The following is a 17,839-nucleotide window of genomic DNA, read 5'->3' on the forward strand; positions in this document are numbered from 1 at the left end:
CGAAGTGGCGCGGTTCGCGACGCAACTCGTTGCGGAATTCGCGGGCCGCGACGGCACGCGCCGGGAACTTGCCCGACGAGCGTCGAACTTTCCCCGGGACGATCCGCGCGGGGGTCGCTCTCGTTTTCCATTCGCCTATAAATTAATTAACGTTCTCTCGCGTAGCTTATCATCCTCCGTCGAGCCGTTATCCCGCCGTTTCGTTCCGTCGCCGAGCTTTCTGTTATTTCTGCGCCCCCGAGGGTGCAAGCAAACCGTGCAGCTCCTTAACTTCGTCTGGATACCTGGCTCGGAATGGATCATGATTATTCATGGGCAGCCAGAGAGTCGAAGGGTGAGGTAGAGAGAGGAAGGATGGGTGGGAGGAAGAGAGAGAGGGAAGGAGAGAGAGAAAGAGAGAGAGAAAGAGAGAGCAAGCGTAGCATCGGCGGGATCCGCAACGGTGCATTACGGGGCCGAGGATGTTCGCGCAGGGTGAAACGAAGCCGGTTCGCGCTGCCTGGTACGAGGGCGCGTGGGCGTGTGCATACCCATCCCGGCCCCGGCTCCGACACGGGGTCAGAGATATCGGTACCCCTTCGAAATAATAGCTCGGAACCGGCGCGGCGAGCGGACGAGTGCTCTTTTCCATCCGCTCCTTCTTGCCGTTCGTTAAATCCCCAGTTACGATTCATAAAGCCGGCCGTTCCGCCCCCGTCCACGGCAACCGCGAGCTCCACGGAGAATTCAATTTAAAAATCCCCTTCGCCGCGTCTACGGACCCGCCGTTTAACCGACCCACGCTGGCCTAGATCGTGCTCCTAAGAACCGACATACGCGGCGCACCACTCTCCAGCCGCTTTAATCAATCCATTGAATATCGTGTCCCGAAAGTGACCGGATACACCGATCCGTGTCGTCTGTTGCTGTTTTATCAAACTGTCACGCTTCCAAATTTTCGGTACAGTACCGAACTCCGCTTATCCGAACTCCGTCTGCTGGAACGAGATTGTGGCCAATGCCCCTATTCAAGCGAACTTCTGTTTCAACTACTATTATCCGCACCACCGACCAGAGTTACCCCAATTATGGGAACACCTAGTTAATGCGTACGTAAACAAATGTAGCCGATTTTACTTTTGTTTGTACGGTTAAATCCGTTTATTTGTATCCCGGTTATTCGAACGGAAATGTACAAGCTGCGGGGACAAGCTGCGGACTCCTATTACATGAATCTATCCCCGGTTATATGAACCGATTGTTTACCGCTCGTGTAAATGGAGTTCAACTGTAATTATTTACTGTTCGGGCTCTTTTTGAAAAACAATTTTACTCGCGCTAGTTTCACGAAGCAGTAAAAATATTAGTTCACAAACGTGACAATAAGAGATTTATTCTGATTTCGAACGAGGATTGTTGTTATATTTAACGTAATTTAACGCAAGCAACACGTATATATTGGATAAATAACTCATAAATGCATCTTTGCAATCTGAATGATCGTGAATTAAGAAATTAGTGATTCCCCGATGGATTTCGTATACTTACTGTTATTTATATATACAGGGTGTCCCAAAAATATTTCGCAATCCGGAAATGGGGAATTCCTAGGGTGATTTGAAGTAACTGTTTCCTTAGCGAAAATGCAACCCGCGGCTTTGTTTCCGAGTTATTAAAGAAAAACGGTGACCAATGAGAGACGCGATCAGTCGGCGTGAGACGGCCGATCCAATGAGCGGAACTGGGCTTCGTGCGCTCGTTGGCTGGGCAGCCTCGCGCCAGCTCGTCTCGCCTCTGATTGGACACCGTTTTTCGTTAATAACTCCGAAACAAAGCCGCGGATCGAATTTTCGCTAAGGAAAAAGTTGCTTCAAATGTCCTGAGGAACCTCCCATTTCCGGATTGCGAGACATTTTTGGAACACCCTGTATATTCGTATACCTAGATACTGAATATGTACCACTGTCGTGCAAAAAATAGTAAATCATTGCTATTGTAGTTAACTTATTGCATCAAACTATACACAGAAATTAATTCTTTGTTAACATTATATTTTAATAATGTTTGAGTAGTGTATTTTGGTAATTTTTTTACTTTAAAACTGCAAAACATTTCTCGTAAAACCATTCTACTGTATCCATAAATTTTTGGATAGAGCAAAAAGCGAAATAGAGCCTGTTATGAAAGAATGCGTACACAATAGAGAACAAATTCCAAGGAAAAACCCGGAAATGTCGGGATGCTGTGAATTTCCCTGTGCTAGTCCTACACGCCTATGTAAATCGATGTTAAGGGTCGACGGAGTCGGTCAAGCGTGTGATGCGGCACGCGACGCGAATTCCCGGAAGACAACACCGAATGATTTGTTTGGGTGTGAGTCAGGTAAGAAAAACCGCGGAGCTACAAGGTACGTGGTAGGTATTAGGTACGTGACCGTCGAATCGTGGCATGCGGTTTTCGAATTGCCTCCGAATCGTGGCAAAAAATTAGAAACGGTTATTGTACGTCCAGATTCGAGAAGTATAAAAATACGGCTTATTTTCGTGATACGTGAGTTTGATATAATAATTGCAATAATATGTAATTGCAATATACATATAGTTGTAATATCCAGTAAATTCTCCCTAAAAGGCTCAGGGCTCGGAATTGAAAGCGATACAGTAATGTCTCTCTTTAATTGACGCTCAGATTGTCCACAAAAATAGACAATTTTGGAAGAGGAGATACGATTGTTCGAGCCTTGTTTCTCGTTTTTTATGGTTATCGATTGTCAACAATCATAAAAACGAGCTGCATGGCTCGAATAATCGTATCTCCTCTTCCCAAATTGTCCACTTTTGTGCACAATTTCGGTGTCAATTAGGGAGACACTACTGTACCGCTTTCAATTCCGAGCCCTGAGCCTTTCAGGGAGAATTTACTGTATATTGTAACTATATGTATATTGCAATTATTATATCAAACTCACGTATCACGAAAATAAGCCGTATTTTTATACTTCTCGAATCTGGACGTACAATAACCGATTTAAAACGAACATTAACGGAATTAACTGTTCGAAAGTTCCAATCTACGTTTCGAGTGAGCTCTTCGTTCGCAACTGAAACGTTATAGAACGTTCTCTTCACACGTCCAGAAAAGTAGTGATTTGAAAGGTATCGGCAAAGTTGCTCGACACTGTCAAAAGAAAGCTTTCCCATCGCGTTCGAAGTACGTTTCAGTGCCGTTCGATCGAGGAGGTCTGCGACCGAGCTCCGCCGAGTAATTACAGCCGGTAATCGTTCGATTATCGAGAAACCCTTATCGGAGCGGAGGCGCGAAAGACACGGGGGCTGGAATTAAGTCGTCCAAAGTCCGTCGAACGAAGTCACCCCGGAACAGCGCGAGCTAATCGAATGAATCCCTGAAAAAAGAACGGCGTTCTCCGAAGAAACGGGAGGAACGGAGACGGGCCACCCACGCAATCTAGACGCATTGAAACGTTTTTCTTGAAAACCGACGACTCCCGTCGACCCACCGAGCACAGCTGACTGCTAAACGACGGATTCTGTGGACGGAGGGGCGATTTCTCTGGCTCGCCGAGCTACGCCCGCTTAATCAACCGCTCATTTCGAAATGCGAAACATTTACTTTTCCGCAGTTGGCGCGGACCGCCGCACAGTGGAACGAAACACCTGTTTTCTTGGGCATCGTCATCGGCCAATTGTCGAAATATTGTGCTGTAGCTTCATTGAATTTTTAATTGGCGATCGTAGCCTTTGGAAATACAAAAAAGTGGAAGAAGGAAGCTGAGTTAAAACATAGAAAAATTAACTGCTAATAGTTGCGACTAATAAAATAAATCTAATATACTGTATACATATATACAGGGTGTCCCAAAAATGTCTCGCAATCTGAAAGTGGCGGGTTCCTCGGGTCATTTGAAGCCACTTTTTCCTTTACAAAAATTTTCTGCGAGGCACCGTTAACGAGTTATTAATGAAAAACAGTGACCAATGAGAGGCGAGATCAGCTGCCGCGAGCCGGCCGAGCCAATGGGCCGCCTCGCGTCAGCCGTACACGATTCTTATTGGTCACTGTTTTTCGTTAATAACTCGTTAACGGTGACCCGGAGAAAATTTTTGTAAAGGAAGAAGTTGCTTCAAATGATCCAAGGAACCCGCCATTTCCAGATTACGAGACATTTTTGGGACATCCTGTATATTATGCACATATATTAGATTTATTTTATCAATCGCAGCTATTAGCAGCTAATTTTTCTACTTCCTGAAACCTTACCACTAGTGGGGTGGATTTAAGTATTTTAAGGAAAACTTTGAATCATTAGTTGAATGATGATAGTATTGAGTGCAATGAAATTTTATTTTACACACTTGTTGAATGATAAGGTTTAAGTTTAAATATTTTCTAGAAAATTATTACTAATAAGGTACTCAATAATATGGAAAACATTGAGCACTTATAAACTAATAGGATTTAGGCAATAATTATTCAAAGTGGAGCAACTGGAAGACAAGAAGACCGGAATTTTTGAATTTTTCAATGCGAATATAAAGTTAATTTCTTTGCGTTTTCTGATGCCACGATCGTTTGTTAAACATTTGATTAAGTTACGGTACAAAATTTCGACAATCAATTTTGACCGACGATGTCCAGGAAAATAGATGCTTCGTTTCACTGTGCGCCAAGGATTAACTTGCTATGCGGCTGCTATCGATGGTCCTGCGAGCTGGTCCTGGAAGTTGGTCCTGAAAGCTGGTCCTGAAAGCTGGTCCTGAAAGCTGGTTCCGGTTGGGTCAGCGTTTCGTCAATGAAACGGGAAAGATACGCGAACAGAGAACGAGGGAAAGAGATGGTCAGAGAGAAGCCGGCGATGGAGTTGTCCTGCTCCACCTTGTCTCCAGCACCCTCGCTGCGCTCTAATTCCATCAGCTGTGCTTGGTAGACCGACGCTACAGTAAGCAAGCAAACCATGCAAGATACAGTAGTGTCCGCTTAGTGCTCGCGTTTCTTGCACAGTTAGTGGTCAGGCGTTATCCCCACCACGGCTTTACGACTTCCCTGGCACTCAGTGACTCTCATTTGCCAACCTGGCGAGATTCGAGAGGTCTCGGATGCTGGATTTTCATGCGAACTGCTTTTCGCGACGCGAGCATTTACGACATCTTGAACCAGCCGCGGATTCAGACTTCTCTATGCTATTTTATAAAAATGAAATTGATCGTTAATCTTCGCTGAACTTAGCAGCATATTCGTACACGTTCTTTTGGAGATATGAAAAATTCGTACTGTGTATTTACTCTGTTAACAATGTTAGGTCTTTTAGAATGTTTTTTAAATAAAAATTGATGAGAGACAGTCTTATACACTGTAGATCACGCTGTTTTCCTTTCGCGTATTTTGCTAAATGAAATCACTGCATCAATGACACCCATAAGTTCCATGACGTCCCATAAGTTCTTTCCGCGTCGCGCTATGAATGACTCTAACTGGCTCTGTTTATATAAACACGCAGACTTATCTCTTGGCTATTTAGGGTACCGGTTTCAGTCGTCCCATAGTTCTTTTAGATTATGTTTCGTTGGCGACAAAGTTCCTTATCCAATATTTTCTGCGCCGTTCAATATGGATAGCCAAAAGAAGCATTTGCGGCAGGTTATGCTTCATGGCTTTAAAAAAAAAGTGATAGGGCAAAGGACACTGCAAACGAGATTTGTACCGTTTACGGTGATGATTCTACGACTATTAGGACAGTCCGCAATTGGTTTCAGAGATTTAGAGCTGGCAATTATGATTTGCAAGATGAAGACTGCAGCGGCTGCCCAACAACAACGAATACAGACTTCGTCAAAGATATGCTCACTGAAAATTCGCGATATAGTGTGTGCGAGATAGCGGATGCCACTAACATGCCCAGGTCAACGGTACATAAGCATTTAATCGAGATGAGATGTGTGAATCGATTCGAAGTTCCACACCGACAATAGGTGTTGACACCAGCCTTATGAACCACGTCTCTACGTGCGATTTGCTACTCCAACGACATGGAAGAAATACTTTCCTAAAGAGGCTTGTCACTAGAGACGAGACTTGGATTTTATACCAAAATGTGCCTCGAAAACGAACTTGGTTAAAAGGAAATAGTCCCTCAATTGTTACGAAGCCAGGGCTTCATCCGAAGAAAGTTCTTTCGTGCATTTGGTGGGACTGGAAAGGTGTAGTCTACTAGGAGCTCCTTCCTCAAGGTGAAACGATCGATTCAGCTAAATATTGTAATCAACTCGATGAATTGAAAGCCGCCATAGCAGAAAAACGGCCAGAATTGGCGAACCGATGCGGCGTCGTTTTTCATCGCGACAACGCAAAACCGCATGTTGCGTTGGTCGTAAGACAAAAATTATCGCAGTTTAATTGGGACGTTATACTTCATCCTCCGTACTCCCCAGACATTGCTCCATTCGATAATTACTTGTTCTTCTCGTGAAAAAATTCTCTCCGTGAAAAATGGTTTAAAAATTCGTAAGCGAAATAAAAACACGCTCTGATCAATATTTTGCAAATAAGCCTCGACAATCTTGGAAAGACGGCATAACGAGGCTTCCTAAAAGATGGAAGAAGGTAATAGAGCATAACAGTTCATATGCAGTATAACTCAATAAATCAAGCTTACACAACAAATATCGTATAATCATTTCGCATCAGAAAAAAGGAAAGAACTTATGGGACACCCTAATATAATATATTATAACTCGATTATCCTGTGATTTTAAGGCTACCAGCAACCAGAGTCAAGAGTCATATGCAGATATAAAATAAGATACAAAACAGAAGTTCCATGTTCGGCACTTAACACTAAACCTATCACAATCGGTCTCTCATTTTTTATTTTCACGATTTTGAAATTATGACGGCTCTATCTTAACACACTGCGGACGTATCAAGGAGATTCTCGCGTTCTCTGTTCTACAGCATGCGGCTAAGAATCTTCATTGTTGTCATTTCGAGCGGAGCGGTGTGAAACGTAGACCGGCAACTGGGCAAAGTTAGCAATAAAACTACTGGTCCGCAATGTGTTAAGAAACGATGGTAACAAGAACGTCGAAATGTCTAAGTAAATTCGGTCGTGTCATTCTTCTAAAGCAACGCGTTAATCGCTCTTAGAGATCGGTAGATTTAGTGTCAAATTGGCTTTTGTAAACCGGTTTCTTTCGGTAGACGAAGGAGCGTTTCAGAGAGCGGCATAGTTCGACCACGAAATCGGCAGCGTGGAGCGGCGAAGATGGTATCGATCGTCGCAGCCCGAATTTCTCAGGGTGGGCCCAAAGGGGGAGGAGAAAAAGGTCGCTACGAGAGGGGTCGCCGGCGAAACGGTTAAGTAGTACGGAACCAACGGTGCAGCGATTACGAACCATTTAATTAGAGGCGAAGGATTCCCATACCGCGCGCTGCAAGTGAGCGTAGCGATCTCACCTGCTCGAGCTGTCACGTTGTTGCCGGGCAGAATGAGACGTTCCGCGTACTCTATCTGCGGTCGCTGTGGGCTGACTGCAACGAGAAAATTAGCGCCGGTTAATTTCGCCGATTCGCCCGTTCAATTTTTCATCCGGCGCGACGCGTTTCGAACAGCGCGTGCTCGCCTGAACGAAACTCGACGTTCGAACCGTGAAAAATGTGCTCGATGATACGAGTGGCTTAATACGAGCCGTTTATTTTGAAAGTGGCATAAGTCGATATATTTAAGGGTTTGCGTTTTGACACGTTTAAAAACATGGATGCTAACTTTCGAGAAGATTTACTTGTATTCGTTATCTCAGGATACTGATATTTTTCTCGGTATAAATAATTTCGAATAAACATTAAAAAATCACCACTTTTCATCACGGTAAAGTGACTTATGCCACTTTCAAAATAAACGGCTCATATCGTAGTCACATTTTCGAACATTTCCACTTATGTCCTAAAATGTAATCTGCGCATCGTTGTTCTAATTCGATACCGAGACATTTTTAAAAATTCGTGATTTAGAGATATTCTTCTCTCTCTCTATTTCATACTAAATAGTACAGTAATGTCTCCCTAACTGACGCTCAGATTGTGCACGAAAATGGGCAATTTGGGAAGAGGAGATATGATTATTCGAGCCTTGCGGCCCGGTTTTGTAATTACCGATTGTCAACAACTATAAAAACGATCCGCAAGGCTCGAACAATCGTATCTCCTCTTCCTAAATTGTACGTTTTTCTGCAGAATCTGAGCGTCAATTAGGGAGAATTTACTGTATCATCCGAAATATTATTATTATTGTATTAAGCGCAATAGTTGGTTGCCATTCATAGTTACCAAATTATTATAGGGAAAATAAAACTTTGAATGCCTTTTTTCTTTAAACCTCATTATTTAGACATATCTCAGTGTTGAATTGAAGCAACGGCATGTCAAAGTGTTCAAGCGACAAACGAAATAAATAATACAATTGCGTTAATTTAACTTGACTCAAAATTATCGAAGCAATAAATTCGTTCGTTAGACAATAACACTTTTTGTTTCTTACAACGAGAAAAATGTGACCGAAAATATCTGGATACTTTCGATTTGCCGTTAAAAAATTGTTGGAGTTTCTACTTTCTCGAGGAACGAAAATAAATCGTGTTAACACGAGGGCTGGACCAGCGATGGAAAATTAATAGCAGCAAAGAATTCAGTGTATATTTTTTCCTTTTTTTTTCGAGAATATAGATAGGGCACGTGAAATTGGCGCAGAACTTTCCGGTGTCAAGAGCTACGCCGATTTTCAAACCTCGACATTGTAAATCGAGCGTCGAAAAACGAGAACAGCGTGCGCGACGATAATCGAAAGAGGTTAAAAAAAAAACAGTTGCCGGACAGTGTGACGCGGCCGAGTTCGGACGCAGAAGAATAAAAGTGAATGGTTTTATCGATAAACGAGCAACTTTATCGGCGCCCGCGCAACAGATTTTCAGCCGGCAAAAAGTTGTTGTGGAGAATAATGTTGTTTTCGATATTGCGCCCGATTTTTCGCCGATTCCCGTTGTTTCGCCGTTTTACACCGATCCGCGGTGTGTGTGTATGTGTGTGCGCGCACGCCATTGTTCAGATATATCTGATCGGTAATTTAATGAACTTGGATTTTCCAGCGAAGAATAAAATGCGAATGTTTCGGCCGTGATGCATTCGAAGTCGACCATAGCGGTGATTATACGATAATTACTTTCGTTTCCATTTTCGCGGCGGATTTAGAGCCCAGATATTTTTGAACGACAGCGTATGCGCCGCCCCGTGGATTGGTTGGTTTGGTGAAGCATTAATCTCGGCACAATGGGGAATAACACGCGATGGAATGCAACGAGCTCGGCTCTCGCGATTGCCGCAATTTTTTCCTCGCTAACGCTACCCGAATATCCGACACGATCAAAATTGAAAACCCGGGAATTTTTACAAGCTGCGCGTTTCGTACTGCAGTACGTTTTCGACGACTCTAGTAGCGGTGCCCGGGTCCGTTCGGATCCTCATCTGTATTTCGTTCTCTATTTTCAACAATACAACGGCACAGTTTTTATTTGAAGCACAATAAATTCGTGGCAAAAAATCACTCGGTCAACTTTCGAGAGGTCGTTGTAAAGGGAAAACCGCCCTCTATAAGATCGCTTTGACGCGATGCTAAAAAAAATTGTTTACACTCCACACAATCGTTCCCGTGTTCTCTATTGTTTTTTTTTCTTTTTTTAGCAAAATCGACGACACGGTTTCCGTTCGAAATACAATAAAACCATACAAAGAAAATCGCAGATCAACTTTCGGAAAGTGATTTTGAAGGGGAATGTTTCCTCTGTTGCATCGCGTTCGAGCAATTGCGAGAATTTTCAACTTTTTACTCTGTTTCGCAGCGATAAGATAAGACCTTGGAGAAAACGAGTTCAGCGACGTGAAAGCAGAGAGTTCGCGCTTTAAAACGAGCTAAGATAGATTATCGTGCGATCTTTTTCCACGAAGTTAGAGCGGTACAAAGATCGCCGCTTTCCGGCATAATTGGATGAATTAGAAGGAACGATGAAATCGAATCTTACCTCTGACGACCAGCCTCGCAGGCTTCGATGCCAACGCGTCCTGCGTGGTGAAATCGCTGGCAGTGACCTGGCACTGCCATAATCCGTCGTCGAAATCCAGGGACGCGGATCGCACCCACAACGAGCAGTCGCCGATGTCCGGCGAGCCGACCCACTCGTACTTATTCAAATGCATGCCGATCGGCTGAAACAGTTCGGTTGCGGTGATCAGTTCTTGCTGTCCGCGGCGCCGATCAATCGATTAGAACCACCCGACAGACCCTTTAACCCAGTTTAAACCCTTCCTCCGGTCCGGCCCAACCCTCGCGCGCCGTCCGCCTAGCGGCTTTTTCATTCATGGTTGCGTCCGACGCGGCCGAGCTTGCTATCCCTTGCCTCTCTAACCCCTCCCCCCCTCCCAACAATTTGCTCCGCGTCGGTGCTGCTCGTTACACAGTGACACGTTTCTCTGGTGCTGTTATGGTGTTACAGTGATTACCGGCTACGAGATCGTTTCACCGTAAAAAACACATTCTTTGCTTGCTTTCGGCCCGGCCGAGTTCGCCGGTTTACGATACGCTCGGATGGAACACGAATGTTCCCCGGATGGTAAACTCGTTGAACGGTGTTTTTAGCTGGCGTGCAGTTACCATTGGCTTTAAGGTTCTAGAAGTTAGTGTGCGGTCGTAAGGAACTCTTGTACCCCTTCACGGGCTCCGATAAAGTAGGGATTGAGACGTTTTGAGGGCGAATAGCTGTGTTACTAGTTCATGAAACGTGTCTTTTCTTGAGGCAGTCGCATAACTAAATGGTACTTTCAATTGTTACAGGGTTGGCACTGTGGTTAGGCTTCTAAAAGTTAGTGCATTCTTTGCTCCGATAGAATAGCGATTGTTTACACGCCAATCTGTTTATTGCCTACCACGAGTTATCTCGTGGTAGATCAAAAGAAAAGGATTTATTTATCATTTTTTACTTATTATAATTTTTTACTTATTGTTATCTTTTACTCACTATTACTTTTTATTTATTATTATCTTTTACTCATTATTACTTTTTACTTATTATTATTTTTACTGGTTATTACTTTTTACTTATTATTATCTTTTACTCATTGTTAACTTTTTACTTATTATTATCTTTTGCTCATTATTACTTTTTACTTATTACTATTGTTTTTTACTCGTTATTACTTCGTACTTACTATTATCTTTTACTTATCATTATTTATTTACTTGAAAACAAGAAATATTGGCGTCCGGAACAGATTTCTTCAAAACATAGACCCGGCAGTGAACGTGTTAATTAAAATAATTTTTCAGAATATAATCCAATATTTTTGTTTAAAATTCTTGTGTTCAAAGAAACGGTTCTGTGAAGTTGGACGAAGCACAGCGATCGAAGAACTTATTAGTAAGCTTTTGCGGCAGCTGAAGCGTTAATGGGACATGGTCAGACGGTGTTCGCAGCGACAGTCCACTCGTCATAAGGGTGCTGGAAGTTACAGCAAACACTTGTAGTATCTCGATCCACAATAATACAGCGATTGAAGTGTCCCAATCACGAAGACGCGACGCAGTACTTAATGGGCTCGCTAAGTACCCATCCCTCCAGAGCCTAGTAGTTCCAAAGACCACTTCGTAGACCATTCTCAACCCTTTGCAACACCATCGCTGGCGGGCCTCGTCTTTGTAAACCGACTACCCCTATTAGACGCCCAGCCTAACAACCGAATCGCCTCAATAATGCGTTGATAAAAATCAACCCTCGTCTACCGGCGCGGATAGTTTTCCTAGCAACTAAACATTGTACCCAACTGTTACGTCAACGTAAACAACGGCAATGTAATTTGATTTCAAACAATTGCAATTGGATCGATGTTGATTCAAGGAACTCCTGCAGTTTCACTCTACAGCGAAGACAATACGTTCAAGAAAGACAACCGGAGATACACGATAGAAGATAATTATTACTAACAAACGTGCGAGGGATGTTTAGTCGTACACTGGAAGATCAGAGAATAACTGTCTTGATCCTTTGGCTAATAAAGATCTGACGGACTGGTGACAAAAATTTCGTACACGATCTACTAAATATGAACGTTACTAATTTTTTCTACACTGAAACGAAATACAGGCTGCATTTCGTTTCAGAGCTACGTTTACAAGGCTCGAATAATCGCTTCTCCTTTTCCCGAATTGTCCATTTTTGTGCGCAATCTGAGCGTCAGTTAGGGAGACATTACTGTATTCTGTTATCAAAGTCTAGGAATTAGAGCAAATGGAAATTGTCTCGTTTGTATCAGCGAAGTTATTAAGCACGCAGACGTGCAAATCCACGCAGCTCTAAATGGAATCCCAGTGCAAGGGGTTAATACGCTGCGGACCAGTAGTTTTGTAGCTATCATTATTCAGTGGCCAATTAGGTTGTACATCGCTTCGCTTTAAATGACAACAATGACAATTCTTGGCTGCAAGCTCTAGAACACAAAACGCGAGAATTTTCACGATCCGTCCGCAATGTGTTAACCCTTAGCGCTCCGAAGGCTCCGCTACGGAGACATTTGTCATTTGTTCCGTAACTCCGAAGGCTCCGCTGCGGAGCCAAATATTTTTAGCATACGTTATCGTCGGCGTTAGCAATTGTTATCTGTAGTTAAAACGTGCTAAGTCTGTACCATTACGATTAAACCATTTTTTGACCTTTTCTATGGTTAGCAACATGGAGGAAAATAAATATTGTAATGAAAATTTAGAGCCGAGTGGTACCGAAGACGTATTTGATTTTGAAGAGTTAAAAGACATTGTGGAAGACAATGTTGGTTATGATTCTGACACTTCGAGTAGTAGTAGCGAAATTATACCACCAAAGAGACGAAGAATGAGAATTATTGAAAGTGAGGCGAAGATTCGTTACAAGACTTGGATGAACGGCGTGATGTTACGGAAGAATTACATATTCCAGACAGAATACCTTTTAGTGTATTGCCACAGGTCATTGGACCACAAGTTCCTACAAACATTGAACAGCCGATACAATATTTTAAATTATTTTTCACGGACGAATTGGTAAATGAAATTATAGACGAAACCATCAATTACGCGAAAAATGTTCTAAACTTGAAAGAAATATCTAGTAACTCTATTTGGCAAAGTGAATACTGCGACACTTGTCCAAGTAAACTCAGAATGCACATGAGAGATCGTTACCAAAGATATCACACCATGGTGAATTACAAAACTTAAAATTTATCTTTTATTTACAATAGGAAAATGTATATTTATAAAATAAATAAAATCCAGTGCATTCACAAGGACGTGTAATCTTTTCCACTTAAAATAAGACTTCCTTTATCTCAGGCGCTCCGCTCCAAAAATATGCCGGAGTTGCTGGTAGGCAGTACTCGAGAAACGCGCGGAGCGCTAAGGGTTAAAAATCAATTGTAGAGTATTGGCGGGATTACTTTTGCAATTGCGATGGACAAAGGTGGCCGGAGCGTAAGCAAACAGCTTCAGTCCTTCTATCTAGAGAATCGGGACCAGACCACATTCGATATGCATCGGCGCGTCGCGTCGCGGCGTGTGTCAGCGTTTCGAGCGATCGCTTAATCGGCGATCGTTCCTCTCGTTCTCGCCGTGTCCTCCGGTTCGCTCCGGATCGAAATGAATCATCGGCTTCGAGACTGGAAGCCGCTCTTCCCTTCTTTCTCGCAGATTAATTCGCCGCCGGCAGGAAAGTGCGGCCCCAGCAAGTTTCGCAGTCATAATGTGGCCGTAATTCAAGGATCGATTCTCCACGGTGCCCGTATAATCTACTCAGCCGAGCCACTCTCTTCTCCCCAAGCCATCCCCACCTGTTTTACAGGCCCGTTTTCACTTCAGCCCCGCTCGGCTGATCGTTTATCGAGACCGTCGTTGTAATACTTCTTGTATATTGTCTGGGAGCGCTGCGAAACCGGGTCTCTCTCTCTCCCGCTCTCTCACATTCTCTCTCTCTCTCTCTCTCTCTCGCATACAATCACACGCACACACTCTCCCGGATTCGACGCTGTACCGCGTTCGTTCCGGAAAAATTTGGTCGTTCGTCATTTAAGGCCATTAGCCGGTTAACGAGTTCCCGTAATCCCCGGCCGACTGGCCTGCCCATGGTAAATCCTCCTTGAGCTGGGTCCGCGATTTCACCGGGAATCACTATTTTTAGGTCGCGCCCGAATCGAACGATCCTTGCCTGACCTTACCTCCCGCTTCTGGTTGGTCCACCTTTAACCAGATAAGCGCGTTTCTCGTGCATACACGTCAAACCAAATCTCTGTTACGGTGCGTTCGACGTGTTTACTCGTCGTTAAAAACATAAAATTACCATTGACTGTGAAAACTCGAAATTTTAATAAAATACAATACAAATATTATTTGGCGGGATGTTTCCTTTATATTACCAATAGAACTGCTAAGTATTTTATACGGAGGAGATGGTGGGATGGGAGTGTTTGGCTCGTGACCCGAAACCAATTCCATACACAAGCCGCGACTTTAACGGCGAGTGTTGATTTGCGAAGAAAATTGCCTAAACAGTTAGCCGAGCCAATACACTTTGCTCTACGAGGTCAGAGTCCTAGACACTTTTGAACACAAGATAGAGCGTTTGAAGCGGTATGAACACAACAATCCGTCAAGATACTGGTGTAAAACATGCGAAGTGCCACTTTGTGTGGTACCGTGTTTCGAGAAATATCACACCGAACTCGATTGAAATTCTCAATATTTTGTTTTCTACATGTGTCTTTCTTGTTTATGTATTTTATTATTATTTGAGAATTTTTAAGTTTATAATAACAATAACTTTTCAGAAATGAATTGTTAAGTTTTTCATAAAATTTGTAATAGGACCATTTTGCCCTGCGTTCGTCGTGTATACACGTCATCGTTCGATTTTAATCCCGCACACTGTGAGGGGTTATTAAAACTAAATTCACCGCTTAACAGGTTAACACAAGCGCAACCAAACCAGTCGACGTGTCTGGTTTCTGACTTTTTCATTTACCGTTCCCGATATTGTAGAAATGTTTCCAGGTGAATTTTTCAAATAAACCTATTCATCCAAGCACATATCATGATATAAATCATACGGAGTTTAAATAAATTCAATCGTGCCACTGATATAAAACAATACGCATTCATCTCGTTAAGAGCTCGGCGGTTCTAGCGTTAATGCGTGCCGACTTTTATCGCCAATGCTCTAATAGCACCAACTGGCACCGGTATCGCCCTGTATTTCAAAAGATTCACCCAATTTCACGACTCGGCTTCTCCGAACTCAATCTGCGACCTCGCTAGCTATCCACTTAACTACTTTGTCTTGCGATTAAAACTTTTCTGCCGTTTACTGCCGTTGACAATCTCCTTGGAGAGACAGCGGAGCGGATTTTTTTTCTAATGACCAACTATAGTTAATGAAAAGTTTAACACCCCTAAAATTCCGACATGATCGAGGTAATTTTGATCGACGTTGAAATCAGAGAGTTAAAATTTATTGTACCGTTATGTTAACTCTTTTGCATTCTAAACATTCTAGGAAAAATTCTGGTAAAATAGTTTCTTCGGATATGTTATTATAAACTATAATTTTGAGAAACAATCAAAAACCAGCGTCAATCATGCGAGACCGACGATGCACCCAACATGTTAGATATTGATATAAATGAAATTCATGACATCCACGTTTAACAGAATGTTCATTTAACAGAGTCTTCGCGAGTCTGACTCGATATTATAAGACGGAGAGTTAATTATAACTTCTTGACCGTCCCTTAGACACCGTCATTTCCTATGGGAAGAAACCCATCGCACCTTCTTCGTTCATTAAAATTGTCTTAGCAGAATGATCAGATATACAGGGTGTCCCGAACATGTCTCGCAATTCGGAAATGGGAGGTTCCTGAGGTCATTTGAAGCAACTTTTACCTTTGCGAAAATTTTCTCCGAGGCTTCGTTTACGAGTTATCCACGAAAAATATTGACCAAAGAGGGGAGCTCACTGTCGCGAGGCGGCCGAGCCAATCAGCGGAACTGGGATTCGACCGCTAGACCGCTGGCGCCGTTGGCTCGGCCGCCTCGCGCCAGCTGAGCTGGGATTCGACCGCTCAACGGCGGAGCCAACGAGCGGTCGAAGCCTGGTTCCGCTGATTGACTCGGCTGCCTAGCGCTAGGCGAGCTCGTCTCTCATTGGTCAATGTTTTTCGTTGATAACTCGTAAACAAAGCCGCGGATTGCATTTTCGCCAAGGAAAAAGTTGCTTCAAATGACCTCAGGAATCTCCTACTTTCGGATTGCGAGACATTTTTGGGACACCCTGTATGAACTCCTCAATTTTGTCCACGATTCCCAAATCTTTCGACGTTATTTTACCCTAAGTGTATATGTGCGCGATGTTTCCAAATGGAATTAAGTTTAATGAAGTCGCTGGTTGCCTTTACGTACACTTTAATAATATTACAGCTATGGTCTTAGCGATGCGTTATCTGCGTTCTTAGAGTTCTACGAGTTCTGACCGTTCTAACAGTTCTGGTGGTTCTAACAGTTCTGGTGGTTCTAACAATTCTGGTGGTTCTAACAGTTCTGGTGGTTCTAACAGTTCTGGTGGTTCTAACAGTTCTGGTGGTTCTAACAATTCTGGTGGTTCTAACAGTTCTGGTGATTGGTGTATGGTGGGTTTTGGTGGAGGAAATGAAGCGTTTTTGGTTGGAGATGGGTGTGTCGGAAGGAACTTGAGGAGTGGGAAACTGTTCGAAAGTTCGGGTTGTAAATTTTCCGTTTTGGGATATATGGAATTTATGAGTCGTGTTGTCCGTTCGTCGGATCGAAGGGTATTTTCGTTTGGGTGCATTTTTTAGTGTCGCAGGTATATCGCTTAATTGCTCAAGGGATGGCCAGGGACGTTCGACCTTCGGTGTTGCCGTCGCAACACTAAGTATTTTCGAATTAAATCACTGCGTATATTATATTCTATAGCCCAAAAAGTATTTCTCTTATATAATTAATGGATAACAAAAACAATAATAATTATTATTTAATTCTGCAATAGATCGATGAACGACACAGTCTGCAGATGAACAGACGTTTGTTTAAGGATACGAAGTACTCGAGCCATGTATCACTATCAAAAATGTTCCGCGTAGACAGGTAGGCGCGTAAGACGCTAATATCCGTGTAATTGCGTGCGCGTCGCTTCGTCTGGCGACGGAGAACGTCAACGTGCTGGGAACTCATTATTCTTCTTGTCCTGAGGGCGCACAGTCGTGCCGCGCTGTGCCCTGCTCTCCTCTCTCCTCTCCTCTCTCTCTTTCTCTCTCTCACTCTCTCCTTACTCCATACCGCTTTCATCCACGCTTCGCGCAAATAATCATCGCGAGGATTTCCCATTGTATTATTGTGTCTGCTGTTGAATGATAAACTGTACTCGCTGTTTCCCGCGGGAACTATGTCGCGTTCATTACTAATATAGACGCGGGATGCAATTCGGGTGCTGACAAAAATCTAGTTCCTCCAGGAGTTCCGACTGGGTCTCCGATAAGGGGCCACGAGGAAATGCAATTTTGGGAGCGCGGCGTTGTGTATTCGATTCCCCGAATCGTATTCGTACATCTTTTAAAACGGAATCATTTTTTTTACGATTAGCTGAAACGAGCTAAATTTTGCTGGATCGTCGGCCAACAGATCGTGCAGGATCGGAGATTCTACGAAAATTGGTAGGATATTTAACTGGAAGAAGATTAATGGGATATTTACTTGGAAGAAAAT

The 17,839-nt window shown here is 43.2% G+C and overlaps 1 protein-coding gene across 1 annotated transcript in view; it reads right to left on the reverse strand.

The window, feature by feature from the left end:
* The window catches only part of LOC117229197 (kin of IRRE-like protein 3), a 376,701-nt gene that overhangs the window by 58,037 nt on the left and 300,825 nt on the right, over window positions 1–17,839 (reverse strand). The window contains exons 3-4 of the mRNA XM_076523448.1: window positions 10,065–10,248; window positions 7,389–7,524 (exon numbers count right to left, since the gene is read on the reverse strand). Coding sequence (XP_076379563.1) covers window positions 7,389–7,524; window positions 10,065–10,248 — 320 coding nt within the window. The remainder of the gene's footprint in view (window positions 1–7,388; window positions 7,525–10,064; window positions 10,249–17,839) is intronic.

Source organism: Megalopta genalis, chromosome 7 (genome assembly GCF_051020955.1).
Source record: "Megalopta genalis isolate 19385.01 chromosome 7, iyMegGena1_principal, whole genome shotgun sequence".
Taxonomy (NCBI): domain Eukaryota; kingdom Metazoa; phylum Arthropoda; class Insecta; order Hymenoptera; family Halictidae; genus Megalopta; species Megalopta genalis.